General features: G+C 51.0%; 1 protein-coding gene across 1 annotated transcript; it reads right to left on the bottom strand.

The window, feature by feature from the left end:
* Positions 1-1,238: 1,238 nt before the first annotated feature.
* LOC125524070 (protein LEAD-SENSITIVE 1-like) lies at positions 1,239-4,099 on the bottom strand. Its single transcript, XM_048689141.1, has 2 exons — positions 3,731-4,099; positions 1,239-2,295 (listed from the first exon to the last, which is right to left on the bottom strand). The coding sequence occupies exons 1-2, from the start codon at positions 3,822-3,824 to the stop codon at positions 1,541-1,543; spliced, it is 849 nt and encodes a 282-aa protein (XP_048545098.1). The 5' UTR covers positions 3,825-4,099; the 3' UTR covers positions 1,239-1,540.
* Between the last annotated feature and the right edge of the window lie 7,069 nt (positions 4,100-11,168).

The raw sequence follows: 11,168 nt of genomic DNA, 5'->3' as shown, positions 1-11,168 counted from the left end.
CCGCGTGTCCGCCACATCGTCGGGAGGGCCGCACCCTGCGGATCAGGATGCCCGCACCTCCGCGGATCTGGGAACGGGAGGAGAGACCCTCCGCCGCCGCCGTTGCACGCACGGGCTTTGCCCGACACCGACCATCGGCAGCGGCGGAGAGGGAGAAGGGCGCTGGAGGGACTAGGCGGCGGCGGCGGAGGAGCCCTCCCAAGTCGCCTGCGGGGGAGGCGGATATATTTCATATGTTGACCTACCAGTTACGTTGTGACGCCCTAATCAAAGAATCTGACAACGAGCAAACACGTCCTAACCACATGTTCTCCTACTCTATATACTTCAATCACTGAGACAAGCCGGCAGAGGACAAGTTTGCTGTATATATAACACGTAGTCTACTGACTATTAGTGACAAGTAGTCTGTAACTTGTCTGATTGTCTTACCAGTCTGTAACAATGGTCCTGAGCTGGCCCTTTCCTTACCTGCTTCGATGGATCAACCAACACCCAGATCTCAATCATCCACGACATCACCAGCCTTTTGCTAAAATAATGAGAATCAAAGCAATAGGATTGGTGAGAGAGAGTCTATGAGGCCAATCATTAAAGGTAGAGGAACACACACAGGGGAAAATAAAAGTTAAGGGCAGGGGCATCGGATCCGAGTAAATTCAGAAGAAACAACAGCCATCTTTACCATGCATGTTCCTCCTCCTCCATCCATCTATCCATCGAGATCTCGCACCATCTCACGTGGGCAAAGGTAGGCGAGGGTGAAGTTTCGCTTGCGGCTTCGATGAGATTCTGCATGCCCCAAGTAATCATGCATGTGCTCTGGACGAGTCATCTGCTACTGAGTACTTCTACTGACTACTACTGACCCTGACGTGAAAGTAGACAGCACCGACATGCTACGCTGCTGTCATCGGTCCTGGAAATACTTCTGGAATGGAGGGCACTTTGTGGATTTTGTTGTGGGCTCGCTCAACCGACCGACAGAGGGCTCAGCGGGGGGCAGGCAGGCCCCGACTCAAATTTCTAAAATGCTTTTGACGCTCAAGGGAAATATATAAATTCTTCAGATTCGCACACACAGTAAAATCTCCAATCAAACTTTCAGCCCCACTCACAAAATTTGTCGGACCACCACTGTGTGGGCATGTACTCGTAACGTAGTGGGCGATGGCAGGCTAATTGGCAAATAATGCTAGAAGAGAACGAATAGATGGAGAAAGACAGAACCAAGAGCCTTTTCAATCACTGAATCACACTTTATTGAATTATATGATCTATGGCAATTCACAGAGCAGAAACAGATAAATAAACTATATAAAACTAACCGATTATAGCCTGGTCGTCCAACTACGCAAACTCCATGACACGTCTAACAGGGAAGAAGATGAATTCCTATGATACAGATTGAATTGCTCAAGTAAAAAGACTTCACCTTCGATATCTATACTGCACTATTTGGCCTTGCTGGCTTATTCTGTGAAGTACAAACTCCAAACTACACAGATCAAACACAAAGTATCACAACAGCAGCTCCTGGTCACTTCACGGATTGTAAATGCAAATCACTGTCACGTTTCCTCTTCAGCGGCAGCAACCTCGTCGACACCTTAGCGGGCTGCTGTTTCTTCTTCACCCATTCTTCTTCGGCTTTGGCCCGGCGCCAGCCCAGATGCGCCGACAGGTTCTCCACCTCCACCTTCACCACGTCCTTCCTCACCCCAATGTCGGTGATGTACCTGCCGGCGCAGTACATCCCCGCCGTGACGGCGGCCATGCCCAGCGGGCCGGCCGACATGAGCCTGAACGGAGTCGAGAAGAGCGCCGCCAGCGGCACGCCGACGGCGGAGGCCGCCTGGCCGCTCCTCCCGATGCCCTTCTCGGGCGGCAGCAGGAGCCCGGTCTTGCAGTAGAGCGCGAAGTCCTCGCAGTTGTTCTCGAACACGTCGTAGCTGCCGAACCCGTTCTGGAGCAGGTACATCGCCCGGTGCACCACGGCATCCGCCGGGTCGGACGCGGCGGTGGTGCAGGTGCCGCCGCGGAGCTTGGCGAGGAACACGGCGGGAGGGACGCCGTACTCGAAGCCGTGGAGGGCGCCGTCGCGGAGGAAGCAGTCGAGGCAGGTGAGGATGACACCGCTGTCGGGGAGCTGGAAGCCGCAGTCCGGGAACGTCGGGCACTCCGGTGAGCCGGCGGATAAGAGGCTCGAGATAGCCACGGCGGAGTCAAGGCCCCCCGTTCCCGCTTCTTTCTTCGTTGTGAAATGCACCACCTTGCTTCCGCCGACGTAAATACCTGAAGACATTGAGTATGACATCCAATTCGAGATAGAATAAAATCACTGATCAGTGACCATAGTACTACACACATACATTTTCTATTATTATTTTTTGCTTTTTATCTTAATTCCTTATTGAATGGCTACAAATGAATGCCAGCTTTTTTATGCAGGTTTGTCATGTGGGGAGTGCCCCCGTGTCCCCATGTATGTCCTCCTTGGGTTGGGTACATATGTCGAAGCAGGACCTCTGTATAATTGGCACATAGCAGCAGGGAACGATGGCTGCAAATGCAAGGGAAAAAGTACCATGATGTCCCTGCATGCAGCCAGCGCATAGCGACACCACGAAGAAGATACCTTTATGTTTCCATGTGTGGATTAAATTACGGCTGGCCAAAGAACGAAAAAAACGGAAAAGGATGCAAAGTAAAAGAGCCATGGTAACGCAGCAGCTAGCTGGAAGAAGAAGAAGAAGAAGAAGAAGAAGAAGAAGAAGATGCATGAAGGCATCAAAGTGGAAAGAGGGCCACTTTGGTCACATGTAATAAAGGTAAGTAAATGGATGCTAAGATCGACACTTGAACACTGGAAAATTACACATGTGGAGTCACCAACAGTTTCTGTTCGATCATCAGTCACCAACAGTAGGTCTAGGTAACAGTTCTGAGTTATAGTTGCACTAAAGAAAGAGAATTGTAGAGTAGGTGAGCTAGTAGCATTAATTTTCTTTTCACAGCGTGGCATATCGAGTCCATTTGGATCGTCAAATTCTGTCAGTGTCTGATCTAAAATACTTCCCAGTGGCTATTATCTTTTCTGTCAAATCACGTTGCGAAGTTGCAAACTGAAGCAAGATCCGCTTCGACAATTGTACTGCTACTACTAGTTCGGTCAATAAATTTGGGACCTGGATACAATACAGCTAGACAGCTAGCAACGCCAATCAAGGATGCAGCAAATTCGACGGGACCCAGAAGCGTACCGACGGAAATACGCGTCCGCTATTAGGGAAGCCGACGAGGACGCCGAGCCTACAGCACGGTTCAGCTGCTGCAAATACACCCAGCGTAATTAACTGCGAGAATCTGCTCGCGGATGTACGTACGGAGCGGAAGCAGAGGCAGAGTACGAACAGAGCAGAACGAGCAAGGCAAAACCGATGTGGAAGCAACACTCCATTCCCTCCACCTCCAGGTCCGAGAACGAGCAAGGCAGAACAGAGCAGTACGGTTAAACTGCTGCAAATACACCCAGCCTAATTAACTGCGAGAATCTGCTCGCGGACGTACGTACGGAGGGAATGGAGGCAGAGGCAGAGCACGAGCAGGGCAGAACGAGCAAGGCAAAACCGATGTCGAAGCAACACTCCTCTCTCCGCCGTACCGTAGCCGCCCGGAAACGCGAAATGGGAGAGAAGGATGGCGGCCCCAACATGCAATTCACACGTACCGTGGTGGGAGTAGGAGTAGGCGGCGCGCCATGTGTAGATGTGGTCGCCGGGCTTTAGCTCCGACCGCTCCACCCGGTGCGACAGCAGCCCCATCGCTCGCCCCGTTCGTTCCGGCAGTGTGTGCGCACGCTCGCGCCGGGATTACGGGCGTGCTGCTTCTGGCCGGCGCCGCGCTGGAGCTGGCGAGGCGCGCCGTGGCACCGAGTGATGCGAGGAAGACGCTGGCTCTCGGCTCCGCCTGAGGCTACTGGCTGGCCAGGAGGGGGAGGTCACGCTTGCCGCGCGATGGCTGGAGGGAGAGGTGAAATGGGAAGCGTGGGATTGAGCTAGCTATCTTGACACCCGGGGGCATCGGCATGTGTGTGTGATCCGGGGTGCAGCCCTCGGGATTCGTGCGCGATCTCGGAGGTTGGGTGTACTGTCCTACGTGCCCTTCTTTTCACTCAACCAAGTATTTTGTTTTCCCAATTGACTGCTCTTTCTCTATAGCATGTAAATGAACGATGCTACACTTATACCTGGCCATGGGCAGCCCAGCCCGACCCGGCCCGACGTTCCTCACGGGCCGGGCCTGGGCCTAGATATTGAGCCCGAAGGCTGGGCCGGGCCTGGCCTGGGCCCGTCACATTTGCGAGTTAACGAAGGGGCCCGGCCCAAGGCTCGGCGGGCTTTTAAGTTTACGCGCCGGGCTTGGGCCTGATTTCTAGGCCTGACGCCCCGATCGGGCCGGGCCCGGGCCTGGGATTTCTACGTCGGGCTTGGTCAGGCTCGGCCCGAGGGGTGGCCAGGTATAACTTGCACGCAGGTTTTTACGGATGAGAGCTTACGGATGGCGGTGGGATCATTAGATTGGGGAGGCGAGGGCCGCACCTCTGAAATTGGGAAGGAAGGGATAAATTAGACGCTGCCACTTATATAAAGTTATAACGCTGAATAAAGCTGAGGAAGCTCCACCCACCCGCCCGACTCCCCGCCGACTGTTGCCGCCGGTCACCACCCCCTGCTAGCAAGCTTGTCGGTTGGTCTAGTGTGTGGCTCTGCTCGAGAGGCACGGACGTTCCTATCGGGATTGGGTTAGGGATTATTTTGACCCCCAATCCAAGCCTGGATCAGGATGTGTCGGTGGTAAAATCGGCAGACCTCGGGGTAGGGGGTCCCGAGTAGTGGATCTCGGATTGATAGTAACAGGGACGAAGGAGACAGTGTTTACCCAGGTTCAGGTCGTCTCAAAGAGATAATACCCCATGTCCTGCTTTGATTGTATTGATGATGATGTATTGGGTACAAGCTTGATCTACCTCGAGATCGTAAGGAGAGACCAAACTCTAGGGCTAGGTGAATGTAATTGTGTTGAAGTCCCCTCTACAGGCTAAAGTCTTTGGCTTAGATGCACGCCGGGTAGGGCATCTAGGGTTACATGGTCAGTATCCACGGGAACGCATGGAGGTGGCAGGAGATGTCTTGGAGTATATGCCAAGTCTTCGGTAGATGCAGTCTTGATCACGTCCAGACATGTAGCTTTTGGGGTCCATCCGATGGAGAATGAGGGCCCACATGCCCAGCCCGAGGACTATGGGCCAACTAGGTTGGCACCCCCTGGTCGAGGACATCGTCACTAGCCCCTGAACTGGTCTTCTATGCTGAGGACGACCTCTTCAATTGTAACAACTTCGGATCCGAAGTCCTTGGCTCGACAAACAAGTTCCCCCTTTCTGATATTCCGAGAATCTTTCCTTTTAAAGCCGACATGTACCACTCCTCGAAGGAATGGCGTCCCCAAACAGGATCTAACCGAACCCACTCAGCACCCGAAGACGCGAGGTTACTTAGGCTTGAAGGCCTACCGTGTAGGTGTAAACAATGTTTCTAGCCTGACAACTTTATCGAAGCGGCACCACCCATGACTGGGCTGGTAGTTAGTGCTCACCTGAATCATGGCCCGAGGCAATCCTCTTATTGGCGTGTCCCATCATAATGAAGATTGTGTCTGTTTTCTAAGGGATATCATTAAGATTTTGTTTCTCCCTATACATGTAACAACATCTTCTACGGGTAGTGGCTATTTCAACATCGTGGCAGGAGGGACTCTTGTTCTTTTACCATCCTATATAAGAGCAAAAAGGCTAGCGACGGGAAAGGTACACTCCCATTCCTTCCTACTTGCTGCCTCTCAAGCTCCAGCGCCCAGATCCCATCCCGAATTCACCTTGCCTCTGCAGCGCTCCTCCGCCTCGACCCCTAGCCATGGAGGATGCCAACCTCAAGGACCACTGGGCCGACTCCTCCGTCACAGAGGGCACCATCCTAGAGTTGCGCAGCGTGGGGTACATCCCCACTGAGTTCAACACCCGCGTGTCAGATCCACAGCAGCAAGTACCTACTCCCAACCCTAGGGAGAGGGTAGTCTTTGTCCCCCACCTCATAAGAGGTCTGAGGTTCCCGCTGCACCCTTTCGTGCACGGGATCATGTTTTACTATGGGCTAGATTTCCACCACCTAGCCCCAAATTCCATTCTCCACCTCGCATCCTTCATCATGATCTGCGAGGCCTTCCTCTGCATCGAGCCGCATTTCGGATTGTGGCTGAAGATCTTCGGCATCAAGCCGAAGTCCAGCGACTCCGAGCTCGCAGAGTGCTGGGGCGCGATGATTGGCAAGAACCAGAAGGTGGGTTGGTTCAAGGGCACCTTCATGGAGACCATTAATGAGTGGCAGCGCGAGTGGTTTTACATCACTAAGTCACTCACTTCTGGCCAGGCCGAGGTCTCGACATTTTTGGCTGGGCCTCCGAAGAAGCTTGTATCCTTGAAGAAGGGCATGGACTAGGGGAACCCAGAGGAGGTGAAGGTGTTGTCCCAAAAGATCCAGTTCTGGACAGACAGAAGAACCTCCAACTAGTGGACGTGGTAAAGGTCATGCTCCACCGCCGTGTCCTGCCACTCCAATCTCAGGCTACCCCAATGTGGGTGTATAAGCCCGAGGTTGCGGTGCCCATCCACCACTTCCTCCATTCCACCTTGGCTGGAATGTGGATGTTGTTATTCAATCCGTCCTAGAACGATCTTCCTCTGGAAGGGAGGGACCTCGGCTTCGAAGCCGGTCACGACGCCCCCGAGGTAATTTTAAATACACGGCTTTATACTCAATGTTTCTTTGAATCTTATAGACTTCGGCTAATCAATTGATCTCATATTTGCAGAAGTGGATGTCCAAGGCGCAGCAAATGTTGTGCCCAGTTCCGCAGCCCAGGGGGAGAGGACTCCCCTAGTCACGACCTACTTGAGACGCACATGGTGATCCCCAAGGGGTCAAAACCTCCAAGGGGCAGGGCGGGCCTCCGGGCACAAGAGACCTCGGTTACCCGATACGAGGAGACCCATGCCTCCTCCGCCCATGAGGATGACGCGGAGGAGGACACGGGGGAAGGGAACCCCTCCCTTAAGGGGAAGAGGGTGGCGTCCGAGGACACCGAGGCGGAACCACGGCAGAAAGGCCAGAAGAGGTTGCGTAAGGCTTCCGCCGAGCCGGCCAGTAAGCCCGCTCTACCAAAGAAGGCTAACTTCTCCGACGCCAGATGATGACCTCCTTGAGTTGGGGAGGACGAAGCCAACACCTCGAAGGTGCGTTTGTTGTAACCAGGTTTGGTCCTCAAAAAAGCGTGTTCATCAATATAAGACTTATAATGGTTATTTCTCTAGTCCGCTGAAGGTGCACCTCAGCGGCGACACCTCAAGCGGGCTACCGATGGCCAGCAGGACGCTTGAACCCGCCACTTCCCCTCCAGCTCTCGAGGGGCTAGGGGAAGCAACATCTGGTCCAGCCCCCTAGTTAACAACACGGGGGCCGAGGTACCGCTCGTCATGGCTGAGGTCGAATCCTCGGCCAAACAGGGCTAAGGGGACGAGGTCCCTGAGTTCACCAAGGAAGGGATTGGCCAGACATCGGCCCAGCCAAGACTAACTCCGGCGCCATGGCCACAGTTGGAGGCCTTTGTTCCCAGCACCTCAGTGTTGGGTTCAGAGTTAGTACCGCCTCCCGCCCTAGGGTGGGTTACCACGGGATGTGCCGAGGAGATGAGGTAGCCATAGAGGGTTCCTCCATCATGGAAGAGCACCACATGTTGATTGGTGCGGCGTTGCAGGTCTTTCGATCCGAAGGGGCCAAAATTCATGGGGTCTTCAAGGGCCTCATCAAGAGCTTCGAGGTATACTTCTTTATTTTTGTATTACGGATAACCTTCATGCTTGGAATTGCTCGCAAACACGTGCTTTTGTCCGAAGAAATTTTGCTTATCATAGTGTAGCACTTGTACAACATAGCCAATGAGTAGCTCCCGAGCCCAAAGCTAGTTTTGAGAAACTGGCTTTGCGGTCGAAGCAGAGCATCGTAAGGCATTTAGTAAGTAGCCCCCAAGACTCTGGTTGACCTTCAAAAGGTTTGTCTAGAGGATTGACATCGGGAACGGGGACTAAGTAGGGAGTGTGTGTTTGCAGGTATTGACCTCGGCTCCAAACTCTTCCTCCGAGGAGATTGCAGAGATGAACCGGAAGCTTAAGAGGTCCGAGAAGATCTTCGATCTGATGCAGAAATAGATCGAATTGTCTCAAGGTAAGTGCAAATGGTTGCAAAGTTTGTCAAGTTTACTCTGAAAATGCACATACATTTGTAATGCTGATGCCAAGCTATTTGTCCAGACAGTTGTTATGACATAGCTTGAGGCACTTAAGGCCGAGCTGGCGAATGCTCGAAGGAGGCCAAGCAGCAAAAGGCTATAGCCACCAAGGCTGAGAAGGACCTAGCCATCGAAAAGGTGGCTAGGCATAAGGACCAGACGCGGGTCCTAGAAGTAGAGGAGAACCTGAAGGGCGTGTACCAGGAGCGCGGTGCCCTTTAGAACAAGGATAAAGGGGTGAGTGCAGAGCTCGAGAAGCTGCGCCTGGTGCATGCCGAGGTCCAGACCTAGGCCTAAGCAGACCGCAAAGAGCTCCAGCATGTGGGGCAGATTTTTGCGGGTAAGCCATTTTTCTTCATTGTGTTTTTGGCAGCAAGGGGTTCGTCAAGCTCACCCAGCTATGGCGATTTGTAGAGGCCTTCGCGGATCTCCCGAGGAGCGCGTTGGACGCCGGCTGCTGTTTTGGTGCATGGGATGGCCACGCCACAGAGAAGGCATTCTGGCAACAATGCCAAGTGCTATCACATCTGGAGCTGCTGAATCATCAGATGAAGCAGCCAATAGAGCTCCTCCGCATGGCGAAGCCAGTGCTCAAGGACTTCTGCGACAACCTATGGCCCATGGAGGTGTTGTTGACTAGCTTCTTCGGGCTACTAGCTCGGCCGCTAGAGGTCGTCCCCCAAGTGGCTCGCTGGAAGCGTTCCGCATACCAGGAGGGTGATGACCAACAAGTATAGGGGATCAATCATAGTCCTTTCAATAAGTAAGAGTGTCGAACCCAAAGAAGAGCAGAAGGAAATGAAAAGCAGTTTTCAGCAAGGTATTATCTGCAGGCATTGAAATTGTCAGTGACAGATAGTTTCATAGCAAGGTAATTTGTAATGAGCAACAAGTAGTAATGGTAGCAAAGGTGCAGCAAGGTAGCCCAATCCTTTTTGTAGCAAAGGATAGGCCGGAATGATCTCTTATAATAAGCAAAGCGTTCTTGAGGACACACGGGAATTTCATCTAGTCACTTTCATCATGTTTGTTTGATTTGCATTCATTACTTTGATAATTTGATATGTGGGTGGACCGGTGCTTGGGTGCTATTCTTACTTGAACAACCTGAAACATATGGATCCAAATCAGCCCCTTACGGAATAGCGCATAAACTAGGGTTTAAGCTTTTGTCACTCTAGCAACCCATCATCTAATAACTACTCCACAAAGCCTTCCCTTAGGCCCAGAGATGGTGAAGTGTCATGTAGTCGACATTCACATAACATCACTAAAGAAAACAACAACATACATATAATCAAAATATCGAACGAATACCAAATTCACATGATTCCTTATGACAAGACTTCTCCCATGTCCTCAAGAACAATATTAACTACTCATAAATCATATTCATGCTCAAGATCATAGGGGTATTGAATAACATCAAGGATCTAAACATATGATCTTCCACCAAATAAACCAACAAGCATCAACTACGAGATGTAATCCACACTACTAGCAACCCACAGGTACCAGTCTAAGGTTTTGAGATGAAGTTTTAATACAAGAGATGAACTAGGGTTTGAGATGAGATGGTATTGGTGAAGATGTTGATAAAGATTGGTCCTCCCACGATGAGAGTATCGCTGGGGATGACGATGGCTTCGATTTCCCCCTGCTGGAGGGAAGTTTCCCTAAGGGAATCTCTCCACCTGAGAGCAAAAGTGCTCCTGCCCAGGTTCCGCCTTGAGACGGCAGCACTTCATCCCGAAACCTTCCTTCTGATTTTCTTCTAGGTCAAATGGCATCATATAGGAGAAGATGGGCCCTGGAGGCCTGCCAGGGGTGCCATAAGCTTGGGGGGTGCGCCCCAGGCTTGTGGATGCCTGGTGGGTCCCCCTATAGTATTTCTTTCGCCAATAATTTTAGTATATTCCAAAATAATTTTCCGCCAATTTTCAGCTCATTTGGAGATGTTCAAAAAAAGTGCATCCGATGTAGCCCTTTCTGAAGAAAATATGCCATAGAGGCAATAATAAAGTTGTTATTTATATTTCCTTATATCATGATAAATGTTTATTATTCATGCTAGAATTGTATTAACCAAAAACTTAGTACATGTGTGAATACATAGACAAACAGAGTGTCACTAGTTTGCCTCTACTTGACTAGCTCGTTGAATCAATGATGGTTATGTTTCCTAAACCATAGACATGAGTTGTCATTTGATTAATGGGATCACATCATTAGAGAATGATGTGATTGACTTGACCCATCCGTTAGCTTAGCATGATGATCATTTAATTTGTTGCTTTTGCTTTCTCCATAACTATACATGTTCCTATGACTATGAGATCATGCAACTCCCGAATACCGGAGGAACACTTTGTGTGCTACCAAACATCACAACATAACTGGGTGATTATAAAGGTGCTCTACAGGTGTCTCTGATGGTGTTTGTTGATTTGGCATGGATCAATATTAGGATTTGTCACTCCGATTGTCGGAGAGGTATATCTGGGCCCTCTCGGTAATGCACATCACTATAAGCCTTACAAGCAACATGACTAATGAGTTAGTTACAGGATGTTGCATTACAGAACGAGTAAAGAGACTTGCCGGTAACGAGATTGAACTAGGTATTGAGATATCGACGATCGAATCTCGGGCAAGTAACATACCGGTGACAAAGGGAACAACGTATACCATTATGCGGTTTGAGCGATAAAGATCTTCGTAGAATATGTAGGAACCAATATGAGCATCCAGGTTCCGCTATTGGT

This window comes from Triticum urartu, chromosome 7 (genome assembly GCF_003073215.2).
Source record: "Triticum urartu cultivar G1812 chromosome 7, Tu2.1, whole genome shotgun sequence".
NCBI lineage: Eukaryota > Viridiplantae > Streptophyta > Magnoliopsida > Poales > Poaceae > Triticum > Triticum urartu.
This window is presented reverse-complemented; position numbering and strand designations above follow the sequence as displayed.

What these genes read in the sequence shown, in the direction of transcription:
- LOC125524070 (XM_048689141.1), bottom strand. Translation starts at nt 3,824, where the DNA reads ATGGGGCTGCTGTCGCACCGGGTGGAGCGGTCGGAGCTAAAGCCCGGC. An exon ending in CTACTCCTACTCCCACCACG is followed by an intron (nt 2,296 to 3,730) that starts GTACGTGTGAAT and finishes CAATGTCTTCAG; the next exon opens with GTATTTACGTCGGCGGAAGC.